Source organism: Oryzias latipes, chromosome 9 (genome assembly GCF_053564925.1).
Source record: "Oryzias latipes strain Hd-rR chromosome 9, Olatipes_Hd-rR_3.1".
Lineage (NCBI taxonomy): Eukaryota > Metazoa > Chordata > Actinopteri > Beloniformes > Adrianichthyidae > Oryzias > Oryzias latipes.
In genome coordinates, this window is record NC_136245.1 from 528,575 (window position 1) to 543,633 (window position 15,059).

Sequence of the window (15,059 nt, forward strand, 5' to 3'; positions counted from 1 at the left end):
CCAGTTTCAGGTCTGACTCCTCCCCCATGAGCGCATATCTACCAGCTCTTTTACCAGCTAATTCAGAATTGACAAAGCCTTTTGGATAAGAAACGTCTTCTAACTTTAAAACTAAGTCCAGATGGCATCCCCTAAACCTACTACTATGATGGAATCAACCCGGATGAATGAGAGTCTTCATAGACATGCTTTAATATGAGGTTAATGTGTCTTTCCGTTGGTCCTCTTGTCTCCCAGCGTGCCATCCGTCCTGTCAGACATGCTCCGGTCCGTCCCAGGCCGACTGCATTTCCTGCGCTCCACTGACCTCCCTGCACAGCGGCTACTGCAGAACCAGCTGCCAGGAGGGGCTTTTCCTGGATCCCAGCAGTGGGGAGTGCCGCAGTAAGTCTTTCTGGGGGTAATGTCAGTCTGTGGATGGTCCACATACCTTCATTTGACTGCGTGTTCCCAGCAGCCAGGAATAACTGTGAAGGCAACACGGAGTCTTGCAGAGACTGGCTTCACTCTTCTCCTTAACTGTGACACATCGTTCACACTCACATCACCTAAACAGGATAGAAAGATCTGTGTCAGCCACTTTAAAGACTGAAACCGTCTAGCCGGCAGTGGCTCAGGTGGTTGAGCGGGTCGTCCAATGATTGAAGGGTCGGCGGTTCAATCCCGGTACCCCCATTCAATTGTCGTTGTGTCCTTGGGCAAGACACTTCACCCACCCAGAGCAGACCCTGGTCGGGAAAGGGACCCGCTCTGGGATCCATCTTTGGAAGTGGTCTCGGTGTGTGTGTGTGTGTGTGTGTGTGAATGTCATCCCTCTGCTTGGTCCATTTCATAGGGAAATGTTCCTTTAGGGTCCAGTCAAGGCAGCTCAGCAGCTCCGTTGTGATCAAATCCTTTGTAGGTCTGAAGCTTTTGTGTGTTTGTGTGTTTGTGTGTTGTCCCTCAGGCTGCAGCTCAGACTGCCAGCGCTGCACGGCAGACCTGCAGACCGGTGTCGGCAGCGTCTGTCTGTGGTGCTCGGCAGACGGAGATTGGCTGCTGGGGGATCACTGCGTCTCCCGCTGTCCGGCGGGTCGCTTCGGCCTCCGTGGAGCCTGCATGGGTGAGGCCTTTTTTCTCCTGCCTTCTTTAAGCTGCAGTGGGTCAGAAAGCTGAATGTCAAACAGTATTTCTTCTAAAGCAGAGGTTCATTACCTTTTGGACACCGGGGCCCAATTCTCCCAGTACAAAGGGACTGGGGGCCTATTCAAATATTAACATGTTGATATAAACTGATCTGCATCTTGTTGGATTTGTATTTAATAGTTAAAGCAGGTCCTCTTATGGTCTATCAAAGTAAAACCATGTGGGGAAAACATTTGATAGAGTGTGATCATCAAGGACATTTATTTTCACACAGAACAGGTAAAGCAGGGTCGTCATGCTTAACACACATTGGCATAAGGCACAAGGCATTTTGATAAACAAAATTTTGTGGTAATAGAACAAGCATTCTTTAAATAAAAGTTTCAAATGAAATAAACTGTAAATGACATTTAAATAAAGTGCTAATTAAAATATGACCTTATAACTATTGAAAACCTTAACAAATTAGCAATCTTAATTTTTGTACTGGATGTGGAATCTGCATTCAGGTCCCGGGGCCCTCGGGGTCCTCTTGTCGTGGCCCTCTTGTCGGGGCCCTCCTGGCCCTCGGTGCCCTCTTGTCGTGGCCCTCGGTGCCCTCTTGTCGTGGCCCTCGGGGCCCTCTTGTCGTGGCCCTCGGGGCCCTCTTGTCGTGGCCCTCGGAGCCCTCTTGTCGGGGCCCTCGGGGCCCTTGCGGCCCACAGACTCAGAACTGATGTCTTTTTTGCGCCCCACTACTCAGCGCTCAAGGGCCGCGGCCCTATGGTTAAGAATCCTTGGTTGAAAGCACGGTCAGGAGCTTCTTGATCTATTTTGGCCTAATTGAAGACCTGGATTTGATTGTGAACCAAAATAACGACAAACTCTGTAGGATCTGAAAAAGATGCCCTGATGAAAATCCGTTCATTTTCATAATTTGAACTCATTTGTTGTTTCATTGTTAGTTCATCTCCTAACTCTTTCTCTGGCTGACAAAAATCTGTCTTCTTTTCAGAATGTCACTCCTCATGTGAGACCTGCAATGGGGCGGGGCCTCTCTCTTGTACTTCCTGTCCCCCTGACAAAGTTCTGTTGCCCTCGGGTCTCTGTGCTCCCAAATGCCCTGTGGGCTACTATGACAATGGTCATGGGACCTGCCAGGGTAAGATGAGGACTGTGAGGTCTGAGGTGATGTGTTCAGTCTGTGGAATGAGAAAGACGTGAATCATACAGAGCAGATGTGTGAAAGTCATCGTCTGACTGTGTTTTACTGTGCAGCATGTGACAGCCAGTGTCTGTCATGTGACATGGGCGGAGTCTGTACGTCCTGCCGTGACCCTGCAAAGGTGCTGATGTTTGGGGAATGCCAGTATGACAGCTGTGCCCATCAGTACTACCTCAACACCACCACCCGCGCCTGCCAAGGTAGGGTCCGTCTCCATGGCAACACCACTCAAACTAGTAAAAGCTTTTCCAAGACATGCATTAACTACACAAATAGCATGAAGTCGACCTTAACTGAGTCCTCCAGTCAGTAAAAAACGTTAGATTTGCAAACAAAGAGCTAAACTTGGTTAACGCTACTTAAAAACATCCCATCTCTGTGGGGATGCTGAAGAATTTTGGCAGACTGGAGATTCTTAAGCTCCGCCTCCCATCAGATAGCGACGCCTCAGAACAGAGGCAGTCTGTGATGATGACAGACATTTACTGAGATTCCCGAGAGAGCTGAGACTACTGAGCCCCCAGGGGCCCCCGGAGGCTCATGAAAGCCGCCCGGTCTGTCCCCCATGGAGGCGGGGTCAGGAGCAGATTACCTGCAGCCGTTGATGAGGGTCAGAGCTCGTCTCAGCTCCTGTAGAGGATTGCAGGTCTGAAGAGAGGCTGTTTGACTGCACTGAAGGCTTCAGGCCCACTGACGTTATTGGCTCCTTTAGTGTCACTCATAGCTCTGTCTCCTTTTCTCTGCACAATGGCACCATCGGCATCTGCTCCATGCCTCAGCCTTTCTCTCCAGATACATTCTGGGATGCTGCTAACCCGTCTGGGAGATTGTCAAGTGTCTATCTTGGTCCCCTATGTCAGATTAGCCCTCTGTGTCATTCAGCATGTCCTAAAAACTGTTCTCAGTGTTTGACTTTTGGCTGTTTTGTGGGGAGATGAGAGCCAGTGAAGCATCAGTCGTTAACCCTCTCATGACTTTGACGTCCACAGCTCATCTAATCACATCTGTGACAAGAGAACAGCACACGCTGCTTCCTGATAATAACGCTCGTCTGGACTGCTTCTCTCCTGTAGAAAAGCAGAATTTCTGTGAGCTAATGCCGTTTCCACCAAACGTAGTTCTGATCCCCACCGCTGTGCTTTTGTGAAGCGTTTGAGGCTTTAAAGCCTCCTTCTGCTGTGGATTGGATTTCTCAGAGGGACGTGTCTCTCGCCTTGCTCCATCTCTGAACTCTCAGAGGTCGTTCCAGCAAAGTTCTCTGCCTTCAGCGGCTCAAATGTTGCTGTGCCTTTCACACAGGAGCTTCTGTTGGTCTGTGGGTGGCAGGCACACTCGGGGGGGCTTTGTGTTTAGCAACAGACTCACCAGAAGCGCCAGATCACTGCTGTTTGTCAGATCTGGGGTTTTCTGTGTATCTACACACAGGCTAACCTGATTTCCAGTTTAGTGTGGATGGAAAGAAGCAGCTAAACTGATTTTAAAAGAATATTCTTCAGAAAGAAGCTAAAATCCACCAGTGTCTTTCAGTCCCAAACTGCCGATTTTGTGCTTGTTCTGGTTCAATTCAATGGTATTTCTATAGCCTAATATTACAACAACAGCTTCATACCAGTAACTGTAAACTAAACATGAAATCATCAAATTCAATAGGAAAATTCTAAACTAAACTAAAGGAAAAACTCCTAAAAACAAACGGATTCTGGAAATGAAGAAGAAACCTCAGGGGTGTCCACATGAAGGAGGGGTCCTCCCCAGCATGGACAGGCGATGGACCAGAACTCGTAGAGAGAATAAACCTATCTGACTCTACAACTACATGTTTGAATTGTCCAGCAGATGATCTTCATCCAGACGCACCTGTTCCATTCTCTGCATGCAGAGACGCCACAGCTGAAACAGGGCAGAGGACGGCTTGATGGCTTTCGTCTGTTCTCTGTCCTGTAAACAGACAAAACCGATGGTCAGAGACTGTTGGAGCTACCTTCCTAACCTGGCGGTGCGATGGTTGGCGTGTTCACCTCCCAGAAAGCCCTGGAGCCTTCCTGAGCCTTAATGTGTCCTCCTCGTCCATGTCTGGGCCTCCTGGCTCCACCCTAACCCACAGTCCAGAAACAGGCTTCCTGGGTTAATGGATGTGGGCAGCAGTGGCTCAGGCTGTTGAGTCCAGTGATCAGAGGGTCGGCAGTTCGATCCCCACTCCCCCAGTCAACTGTTATAGCAGCCAGGCTTCTGTCATCAGCAAGTATGAATGCTTGATGGACACACTGGAAGCTTTGAGCCTCTGGAAAAGATAAATCCATTATTATCTCTAAATTGCTCCAAGGTTTGATTGCTTCAAAAATCTCTGAACAGCTGTCAATCATCTGCCAGAAAACACAGATCCACCTTTTCACAAACTTCTTCTGCAGGACGCTGCCTCTGACTCTGTTTCATGAGGAACCCTCGTTCCCTCACAGACACATTTACAGAGAGGAAGAGAAAGAATCAACGTTTCAGGGAAAAGAACAAGAAAAGATGCAGACTTTCTGTTAAAAAGGGGAATCGTGACTCTTTTGGGTTCTCTTCTTGAAGCAGGTGAACACAGAACCACAGTGTCATGTTCCTCATGATGTCTATTAGTCATTTTTGGGGATCCTTTCGCCTTCTTATTCCAGCTGCATCCAGAACTAAGTTTGTCTACTTTGAATTCTTGATTGAAATCATTTACATTTATGGACAGGTGTCTTCAACAATCTAACAAACACGTGGATTTAGGAAGTGAAACTCCTTCCTGATTCTTGTCCCTTTGAATGGGACTCCGGTTGCTTCTACTCACACTCCTACCCCCCGCTGTCTTTCCGTCTTTGCAGAATGCGACTGGAGCTGCAACGCCTGCAGAGGTCCTCTGCGCAGCGACTGCCTGCAGTGCATGGAGGGCCACGTGCTGCAGGATGGAGTGTGCACGCAGGCCTGCTCCTCTGGCTCTTTTCGGGATGGAGACAGATGTGTGGGTCAGTCCAGCAGGAATCCCAGCAGCTGCTGCTTCCAATGATGCTCTGACTTACTCTGGCTGCTGTTAAATTCACTTTTGTGATCCATGTCAAAGCTGAGCCCCAAGAAAACATGAGTGAACACGCAGACATGACTGCAAACAAAGACTTTCCACATGTGAAGGCTGAAGGACTGGATGTGTGTCTGCTGCTTTCAGGCTGTGACGATCACTGTCTGCGGTGTCAGGGGCCCGGACGCTGTCTGCAGTGCCAGCCCCCCTATGCCATCCTGCAGGGACAGTGTGTGCTTGAATGTGGCAGGAACCACTTCCTGGACCCCTCCTCAAAAGTCTGCAAGTGTAAGAATCCAGCAGCTTTTGTGCTTCCATGTGGGAGACAAAAAGCAGTTTATAAAAGTATATGAAAGAAAATAGAATTGGTTTAGTAAGCGTGAAAAAGTGTCTCAACTCAAGCTGCCAATCTTCCTTCAACTTTTGGGATTTCTTTCTTCATTTTCACCTCGTGTTTAGTGAAATATGGAATTCTTTTTGTGCCAGTTTATGAGGTTTTGTCCCTTTGCTGGACTTCTTTCCTCTAAAAACTCCCAGCTTTAAGGATGTTTTCATGATCTAACTGACCAGGGCCACGGCGTGGGTGATGAAGACGTTTGGCTGATCCAAACATGAGCCCTTCAGGTGGACTATGTTGAGTGTAGAGTTCAAGCGATCCTGAAAAAGTCCTAACATGTAAAATGGCAGCTCCAACCACAGTCAGTCAGGTCCAGACTCTTCAGTCAAGGCTCAAGCGCTGCAAACAGCTGAGTCCAGAGAAAATGAGGAAAACCTGAAGAAATGCTTCCTTTGGCTTCCAAGGAGGGTCTGTTGGACTTATGCCTGTTTTTATTCTTTAAGAAAATCTTCAGAGTGGGAAAACTGCTGACTCATTGTCCCAGTTGGCCCATTTTTAGACTTCTTCATGAAAACAAAAATAAAACTTTCTGGTGAAAGGAATGAAGAGGCTGTATGTTCTCATCCCGTCAGCCTGCTCACCGGACTGTGTGCTGTGTGACGGGGCCGGCCGCTGCACAGCGTGTGCCCATCACATGTTCCTCATGGAAGGGTATTGCACCCCCGACTGTGGAAGTGGATATTCTCCTGACCCCAGGACCAGAGTGTGCCGTGGTGAGCTTCACGTCTTCATCCTCATCATCCTTTTCTCGCTGACTGTGTCAAACAAACGTTCACATTTACAGTTTTCTGTGTCCGACAAGCATCTGTGCACATGAATGTTAGGTGGATGCATCCGAAAAGATGCATGTGACCTGAAGACGCCACATGAAATCCACAGCTTGTTGCTTGGCAACGGGGTGGTTAGCAAAGTTCAAAGTGGTTAAGCCCTCAGTGAAATCCCTCATGAGTGTGTAGAGGCTTTAAAATGTTAATGTACTGCTGAAGCTGACGGCCAAATTCCTGCTTTTCTTCTGGCTGATTGAAGCTTCCAGATTCACTCTGACCGTCTGAGCGGCAGAATCCAGCAGCCGAACCTTTAAACGCTGATCTTTGGCACCAGTGCTGACGTTCTGCAGTGCTGCAATGAATCCAGTGAATTCTGGAGCAGAGAAAGGCAACTTTGCACCGTCATGCTCCACTTGACGTCAGTCATGCGTTGCACCTTCAGGGGCCCGTCAGTGGAAGAAAGCCACTCTGTCTCCCAGCTGGTACCCGGGCAGCATCCCATCTGCAGTTAGCCTCCCTCATGATGGCAGCCCCTCACAGAGGCTGCAGGATCAGGTGTGGAGGCTGACTGCTCTTGGTGGGGGCTGGCAGCCATTGAATGCTGGGAAGGAGGGAACAAACCCGTCAAGTCGACTGGTTGATCAGATATATGGATATAGATTCTGGTTTGTTTGATCCGTTCTCTTCAGGCAAATGTTAGGCCAGGTCAAGCAAAGCAGGGAAACATGATGATAAATATTTGAAACAAGACTAAAAAACTGTAGGAACCATGAAATCTGCTCCTGGACCTGTGCAATGATGGACGTTGGCTGTACTCCATTTATCTCTCTATCTTCTCTTGAACATGACTTCCTCTGTGGTTTGATATGATATCAGTATTTATGTGGTGTGTGTGTCTACACCCCCCCCCCCTGAAGACTGTCGTTGCTCCTCCCCTCAGGGAACGACCACGGCCCCGTCCTCCGAGTGAACGGTTCCCTGCTGGTTCCCCTGGACGGGGGGGCCGCGCTGCTGCCCAGCCTGCTGCCGGTGAGGGGGGCGGGTGTTGGTTTGGAGCGGCTGGTCCTGCAGCTCGCTGACCCTCCGACAAACGGACGCCTGTTCATGGAGGAGGTGGGGGCGAGGGGGCGTGACCTGAAGAGGGACGACACCTTCACATGGACACAGCTCAGACTGGGACGGGTCCGGTTCCGACACCACAGAGACGAGGCCCGGTCAGTGAGTTCATGGCGTTTCATTGTTCAGATTCTTTCTCTGACCTTCATCAAACATTTGAGACTTTTTATTTATCTCTGAGTTTATTTGATGCTAAAACGTCTTTAATGTTCAGAATGTAGATAGTTATGGAAAAGCAGCTGCTGCTTTCTATTTGATTATTAGGAACCACATTGTTTGGCAGTAAATAAAGAAAATGAGATGGAAGTGAAATAATGCTGGTAAAAATGTCCTCCCCCCTCTCTGTGCTTCTGTCTGTGAGCTCTGATCCATCACAGTGGTGTGGATCCGTCTCTGTTCAGAAACAGTTGTGCAGTTTGAAACAATCACAGTAAGAGGCAGACAAAGGCAAGTCCTCCAATAGGATTAAATCTGCGTATTACCGCCGTGTTTTTCAAATTTAGGATGGTGTGTGTGTGTGTGGGGGGGGGGGGGGGGGGGGGGAATGCAGGTTGACCTCTCATAACCCTTTGTTAGGAGTAGAACTCCAAGAGACAGACTCAGCAAAGAGAGTCCGGGTCTTCCTGACCCCCCAGGGCTGCAGAGAAACTAAACAGAGGTCAAAGGAGTTCAAACACACGGGCAATGAAGCAAAGACTGACAGACCCGCTCTGATCATCGTCTGACGTAACCTCTGCGCCCCAGTGGTCTTTTATTTCTGATTGGTCAGCTTTTAGGCAAAATAGAAAAAAAAGCTGTGTGGTTTTCTAGGACATAGTTTCTGCAGATCAGCAGGCGTGGATCAGAAATTCACCTCTGAGTTGTAGGCGGGACTGCTGGTAAGCCTTCACTCATTTCCCGTCATCCCTTTGGTTACATTGTCTCCTGCTAGCTTACAGCCCCTTACACCCCCTAACAACATCAGATCTGTCCAGATCTGATCCAGATTCCAGCTCAGACCAGGAAAACAGAGACGTCCATGGATCTGTGTGTCTGCAGCAGAAAGGGGCGGAGCTTGGAGACTGCAGCTCCTCCATCACTGCTACAGGCTTCAAACAGCATTTTGGTTTTCTGTCCCTGATTCACCACCATTTGAATTAAGAAATAGAAACACAGTCTTAGTCTCTTTTTGAATCGATGTCCTCCATCCTGAGGAAATGCTACCAGAACATGTTAAAAACACCAAAAACAGCATTTTGATGGCGTGGGTCTTCCATAGTCTTTAGGTAGTGACAGTGATCCTTCGTGTCTGAAGTGTAAGGCAGTTCTGATGGGTAAGGGATACTGAGCCTGTGGAGTCCCTGTCATGCGTCCTGAAGCAGAGTGATTGAAATGTGTTGGTGCCACCTTCAGAACAGCGTTTGAAGCTGATTCGTCTCACACTGAACATCTGCTAAAGCTCGTCAGTGTTTTAGGACTTGAGCCTTTGGCCCATTTTTAGAAAACATAATCATCATAATGGCAGAGCTTTGCCATTCAGAGTTTCCTCTCTTATCCAAATCCCAGCCAACAGTGTCCAGCAGATCTGTGTCTGCGTCTGCGTCTGCGTCTGCGTCTGCACGGCTTCTACATCCATGCTGTAGGGGTCAGATCATAGCTTTCTGAGCTGTGGCCGTTCCTGTGACCCACAGTGAAGAAGCTAGACTAACACATGCTGGACGGATTCAACATCTCCAGTAAAACCCATTTCCTGTTTCCTGTTTGACAGGACAGTGTCAGTGCTGAAGGTTAAAGGGAAAAGCCAGCTGACACGAGTTAATGCAGATCCACAGGCTGCCTTTGTCTTCATCTTTAGAACACCGTGATAACAGCCTTTGTGCAATAATCCAGCCATTAAACTGCTTTAGGAGCTCCTTCACCTCTTCTTCTCAGGATATATTTCAGATTTCCTAGTGGTACTTTAATGAGATTCTCTATGGCTGCTGATGGTCCGTATGTCGTAACCGGAGCAGCAACAGGAGCCCCAACCTGTCAAGCAGATAGTGTGTGATCATTATTTGTAGTATTTGAACATTTAAACACCAGACGCACGAGTTTGAATTTTCCTGTCAATAAAACATCCCATAATGATCATCAGTGTGGTTCTGATCCCTTTCTGCATTTATCAAAAAAACAGTATTTTTAATGTGGAAAGACCGATCCCTTTGAGCTTTACAGAACTTTCCTTTTCACAAAGATTTCTCCTCAAAGTTTTGATGTTTTGGACATTTTTACCCTCAAATGTCCTAAATCTGCCGTTTGAAAGCTCAGCCTGTTTTACGAAAGCTTCTATCGGGATAGAAAAGGTGAAAATGACACTTTCAGCACTTCTTTAGTCAATAATCAGTTTGGTCAATAGAGACATTTTTGTGCTTCTGACCCTGTCTTTAGAAATGAGACCTTTATCTGACCTCTGACCTCTCAAAGTGCCCAAAATAACATTACACACACATGAAAGCAGACAGAATGATAACTTGGTGATTACACAGGATTTGGTGGTATTTAACTGCGACACTGCGCCCCCTGCTGGTTCATCACTGCGGTGATCAAAAATCCCACACCGTCACAGCTCTAAACATTGACAGTACCTCTGCATTAAGGAAGAGCATTAGTCTGGTATAACCACAACCGGTCTGTTCTTGGCAAAACTCTGGATGTCGGGTCCTATGGTAAAACCTCCAACCCTAAAGGGAAACAGTAATGTCTGACTATTTCTGAAATAAGTCGTGTGGACAAACTCAACACATTTGCTATTTTTTGCTGCCTTCCACAACCTGATGGCCGATTCTCAGCTACTTTTGGACTTGACCCCAGTCCTGTAATCTTGTCTTTAGAAACACGTCTTTTTACTCCTTGATGTAATAAAGAGATCAATCAAAGTTTTTAAGATTAAAAACTGCAAGGTGGACTGTTGTCTGCACTGAAAGCAGAATTCCGTAGAAACGGATCCAAAGCTCAAAGCTGAACGCGGGTGAACCTTCATGGTTTTTTTAATAACGTACAAAAAAGATTCCAGAAAGAAAAATGCCTGTTATTTTCCACGCAGACAGTTGTATGCAGGCAAACTGTCTGGATTTGTGGGAGGTCCGGAATGACCTCAGTAGGGGGCGCTATCACGCTTGTTTCCTGTCAGTCACCTGATAAACTTAGTCTGGTGTTCTTCCTCTGTCTCCTGGGGGGTGTGGCCAATACCCTTCTGATAATGTTAAGGCGACAGAGGGCCTTGTGGGTAATGAGTGAGTGCAGATGTGTGTTTGTGGGTGTGTCTTCGTCCTCTCTGGGCCTGCAGCCCCGTCATGACTTTCAGGGACGTGTTCAGGACCTGCTGTGTAACCTTGTCTTCACTTTGTGTTTGTCTGTGTAGGACTGGTGAGTTCTCCTTACGTGTTGCTGCTCCCCAGATGTTCCCTCAGCTGGCAACCATTCCAGTTCAAGCCGTGTCGATGCAGGTACTCTTTGCTCAGATGCTCTTTGTTCCACACCAGGGGGCGCTCCAGCCGCTGTTTGACATGTTAGCTTCATGGTTGTTGCTGGAAACTTGGTCTGTTACTAAAGTTACATGTAAACCTCAGGATTAGTTCAGTTGTGTTGTTTCGTGTCTGCAGACTCACACCCTCACATGTCAAATGCATTTTTGAGAACATATATGTCGCTGGACCTGCTAACTTGAATAAAACTCTCTTTAAAGCCTTAGTCACATGACCTGTACAGGTGTTGACCCGCACAGGTCATGAAAATGGATGGAACGATTGTCGTGTGTGTGTTAAGTGTGTTGTGAAGTAATATAAACTCGACACACTTATGACGTTTGGGTGATGCTGTTGCGGGAGTGGGGAGGGGGCCACTTCACTTCCAGCGTCCCTGCCTCGCAGCAGCACAAGGATCGGAACGCCGAATCATCCTGGGAACCCCGACAGCAGAAGTTTCTGGTCGTTTCCCCAAATTTTACACACCTTTCCAAAGTCGAGTGGCACGAGAAAAGACGACTCGCAGGCATCGGGCTCCATCAACACTCCTGGAGCGTGGACAGAGGGACAGGCTTGGTGCTGCACCTCCTCGCATTAAGACAGACCGCAGTCCTGAGAACGGGGGCAAACAGAAGACCCCTGCTGCGGCGCTTTCCTGGGCCTCACAGGGGCAACAAGCAGCGACCCCAAAGTCTGTGGGAAGACACTGTGGCCGAAAAGACGACAGTCAGCGACAAGAAGAACAGTTAAGCCAACCGAGAGGGGGAGGATGGCACTGACCATATGTGTCTGGCACCCCAGTGTGCAGGGGTGGGACCACCCGCCTGTCATCAAACGTCATCTGCCTAAAAGGCGTGAATAGACGTGTTCTCAGCCAAAACAAGGGCATGGAATCCCATAGTACATCCCAAAGTATATCTCATAGTACATCCCATAGTACATCCCATAGTACATCCCAAAGTATATCTCATAGTACATCCCATAGTACATCCCATAGTACATCCCGTAGTACAGCCCATAGTACATCTCATAGTACACCCCATAGTACAGCCCATAGTACATCTCATAGTACACCCCATAGTACATCCCATAGTACATCCCATAGTACATCCCGTAGTACAGCCCATAGTACATCTCATAGTACATCCCATAGTACATCCCATAGTACATCCCAAAGTATATCTCATAGTACATCCCATAGTACATCCCAAAGTATATCTCATAGTACATCCCATAGTACATCCCATAGTACATCCCAAAGTATATCTCATAGTACATCCCATAGTACATCCCATAGTACATCCCGTAGTACAGCCCATAGTACATCTCATAGTACATCCCATAGTACATCCCCTAGTACATCCCATAGTACATCTCATAGTACATCCCATAGTACATCTCATAGTACACCCCATGGTACATCCCCTAGTACATCCCATAGTACATCTCATAGTACATCCCATAGTACATCTCATAGTACACCCCATAGTACATCCCATAGTACATCCCAAAGTATATCTCATAGTACATCCCATAGTACATCCCATAGTACATCCCATAGTACAGCCCATAGTACATCTCATAGTACATCCCATAGTACATCCCATAGTACATCTCATAGTACACCCCATAGTACATCCCATAGTACATCTCATAGTACACCCCATGGTACATCCCCTAGTACATCCCATAGTACATCTCATAGTACATCCCATAGTACATCCCATAATACATCTCATAGTACACCCCATAGTACATCCCACAGTACATCTCATAGTACACCCCATGGTACATCCCCTAGTACATCCCATAGTGCATCTTATAGTACATCCCATAGTACATCCCATAGTACATCTCATAGTACATCCCATAGTACATCCCATAGTACATCTCATAGTACACCCCATAGTACATCCCATAGTACATCTCATAGTACACCCCATGGTACATCCCCTAGTACATCCCATAGTACATCTCATAGTACATCCCATAGTACATCCCATAGTACATCCCATAGTACATCTCATAGTACATCCCATAGTACATCCCATAGTACATCTCATAGAACATCCCATAGTACATCCCCTAGTACATCCCATAGTACATTCCCTAGTACATCCCCTAGTACATCCCATAGTACATCTCATAATACATCCCATAGTACATCCCATAGTACATCCCACAGTACATCTCATAGTACATCCCATAGTACATCCCATAGTACATCTCATAGTACATCCAATAATACATCTCATAGTACATCCCATAGTACATCCCATAGTACATCCAATAATACATCTCATAGTACATCCCATAGTACATCCCATAGTACATCCCATAGTACATCTCATAGTACATCCCATAGTACATCCCATAGTACATCTCATAGTACATCCCATAGTACATCTCATAGTACATCCCATAGTTCATCCCCTTGTACATCCCATAGTACATCCCATAGTACTTCTCATAGTACATCCCATAGTACATCTCATAGTACATCCCATAGTACATCCCATAGTACATCCCATAGTACATCTCATATTACATCCCATAGTACGTCCAATAGTACATCTCATAGTACATCCCATAGTACATCCCATAGTACATCCCATGGTACATCTCATAGTACATCCCATAGTACATCTCATAGTACACCCCATAGTACATCCCATGGTACATCTCATAGTACACCCCATGGTACATCCCCTAGTACATCCCATAGTACATCTCATAGTACATCCCATAGTACATCCCATAGTACATCCCATAGTACATCTCATAGTACATCCCATAGTACATCCCATAGTACATCTCATACTACATCCCATAGTACATATCATAGTACATCCCATAGTACATCCCATAGTACACCCCAGAGTACATCTCATAGTACATCCCATAGTATATCCCATAGTACATCCCATAGTACATCTCATTTTACATCCCATAGTACATCCCCTAGTACATCCCATAGTACATCCCCTAGTACATCCCATAGTACATCCAATAATACATTTCATAGTACATCCCATAGTACATCCCATAGTACATCTCATAGTACATCCCATAGTACATCTCATACTACATCCCATAGTACATCTCATAGTACATCCCATAGTACATCCCATAGTACATCCCATAGTACATCCCCTTGTACATCCCATAGTACATCCCATAGTACATCTCATAGTACATCTCATAGTACATCCCATAGTACATCCCATAGTACATATCATAGTACATCCCATAGTACATCCCATAGTACATCCCATAGTACATCCCATAGTACATCTCATAGTACATCCCATAGTACATCTCATAGTACATCCCATAGTACATCCCCTAGTACATCCCATAGTACATCCCATAGTACATCTCATAGTACATCCCATAGTACATCTCATAGTACATCCCATAGTACATCCCATAGTACATCCCCTAGTACATCCCATAGTACATCCAATAATACATCTCATAGTACATACCATAGTACATCCCATAGTACATCTCATAGTAAATCCCATAGTACATCCCATAGTACATCTCATACTAAATCCCATAGTACATCTCATAGTACATCCCATAGTACATCCCATAGTACACCCCATAGTATATCTCATAGTACATCCCATAGTATATCCCATAGTACATCCCATAGTACATCTCATTTTACATCCCATAGTACATCCCATAGTACATCCCCTAGTACATCCCCTAGTACATCCCATAGTACATCCAATAATACATCTCATAGTACATCCCATAGTACATCCCATAGTACATCTCATAGTACATCCCATAGTACATCCCATAGTACATCTCATACTACATCCCATAGTACATCTCATAGTACATCCCATAGTACATCCCATTGTACACCCCATAGTACATCTCATAGTACATCCCATAGTATATCCCATAG

The 15,059-nt window shown here is 46.5% G+C and overlaps 1 protein-coding gene across 2 annotated transcripts in view; it reads left to right on the plus strand.

Annotated features, from left to right (window-relative positions):
* fras1 (Fraser extracellular matrix complex subunit 1) overlaps positions 1-15,059 on the plus strand; it is a 144,409-nt gene that overhangs the window by 68,250 nt on the left and 61,100 nt on the right. For both annotated transcript variants that reach the window (XM_023958905.2, XM_023958906.2), the window contains exons 19-27: positions 238-384; positions 947-1,102; positions 2,120-2,266; positions 2,383-2,529; positions 5,179-5,319; positions 5,517-5,657; positions 6,339-6,479; positions 7,474-7,747; positions 11,032-11,116. In XM_023958905.2, the coding sequence (XP_023814673.1) occupies positions 238-384; positions 947-1,102; positions 2,120-2,266; positions 2,383-2,529; positions 5,179-5,319; positions 5,517-5,657; positions 6,339-6,479; positions 7,474-7,747; positions 11,032-11,116 (1,379 nt within the window). The remainder of the gene's footprint in view (positions 1-237; positions 385-946; positions 1,103-2,119; positions 2,267-2,382; positions 2,530-5,178; positions 5,320-5,516; positions 5,658-6,338; positions 6,480-7,473; positions 7,748-11,031; positions 11,117-15,059) is intronic.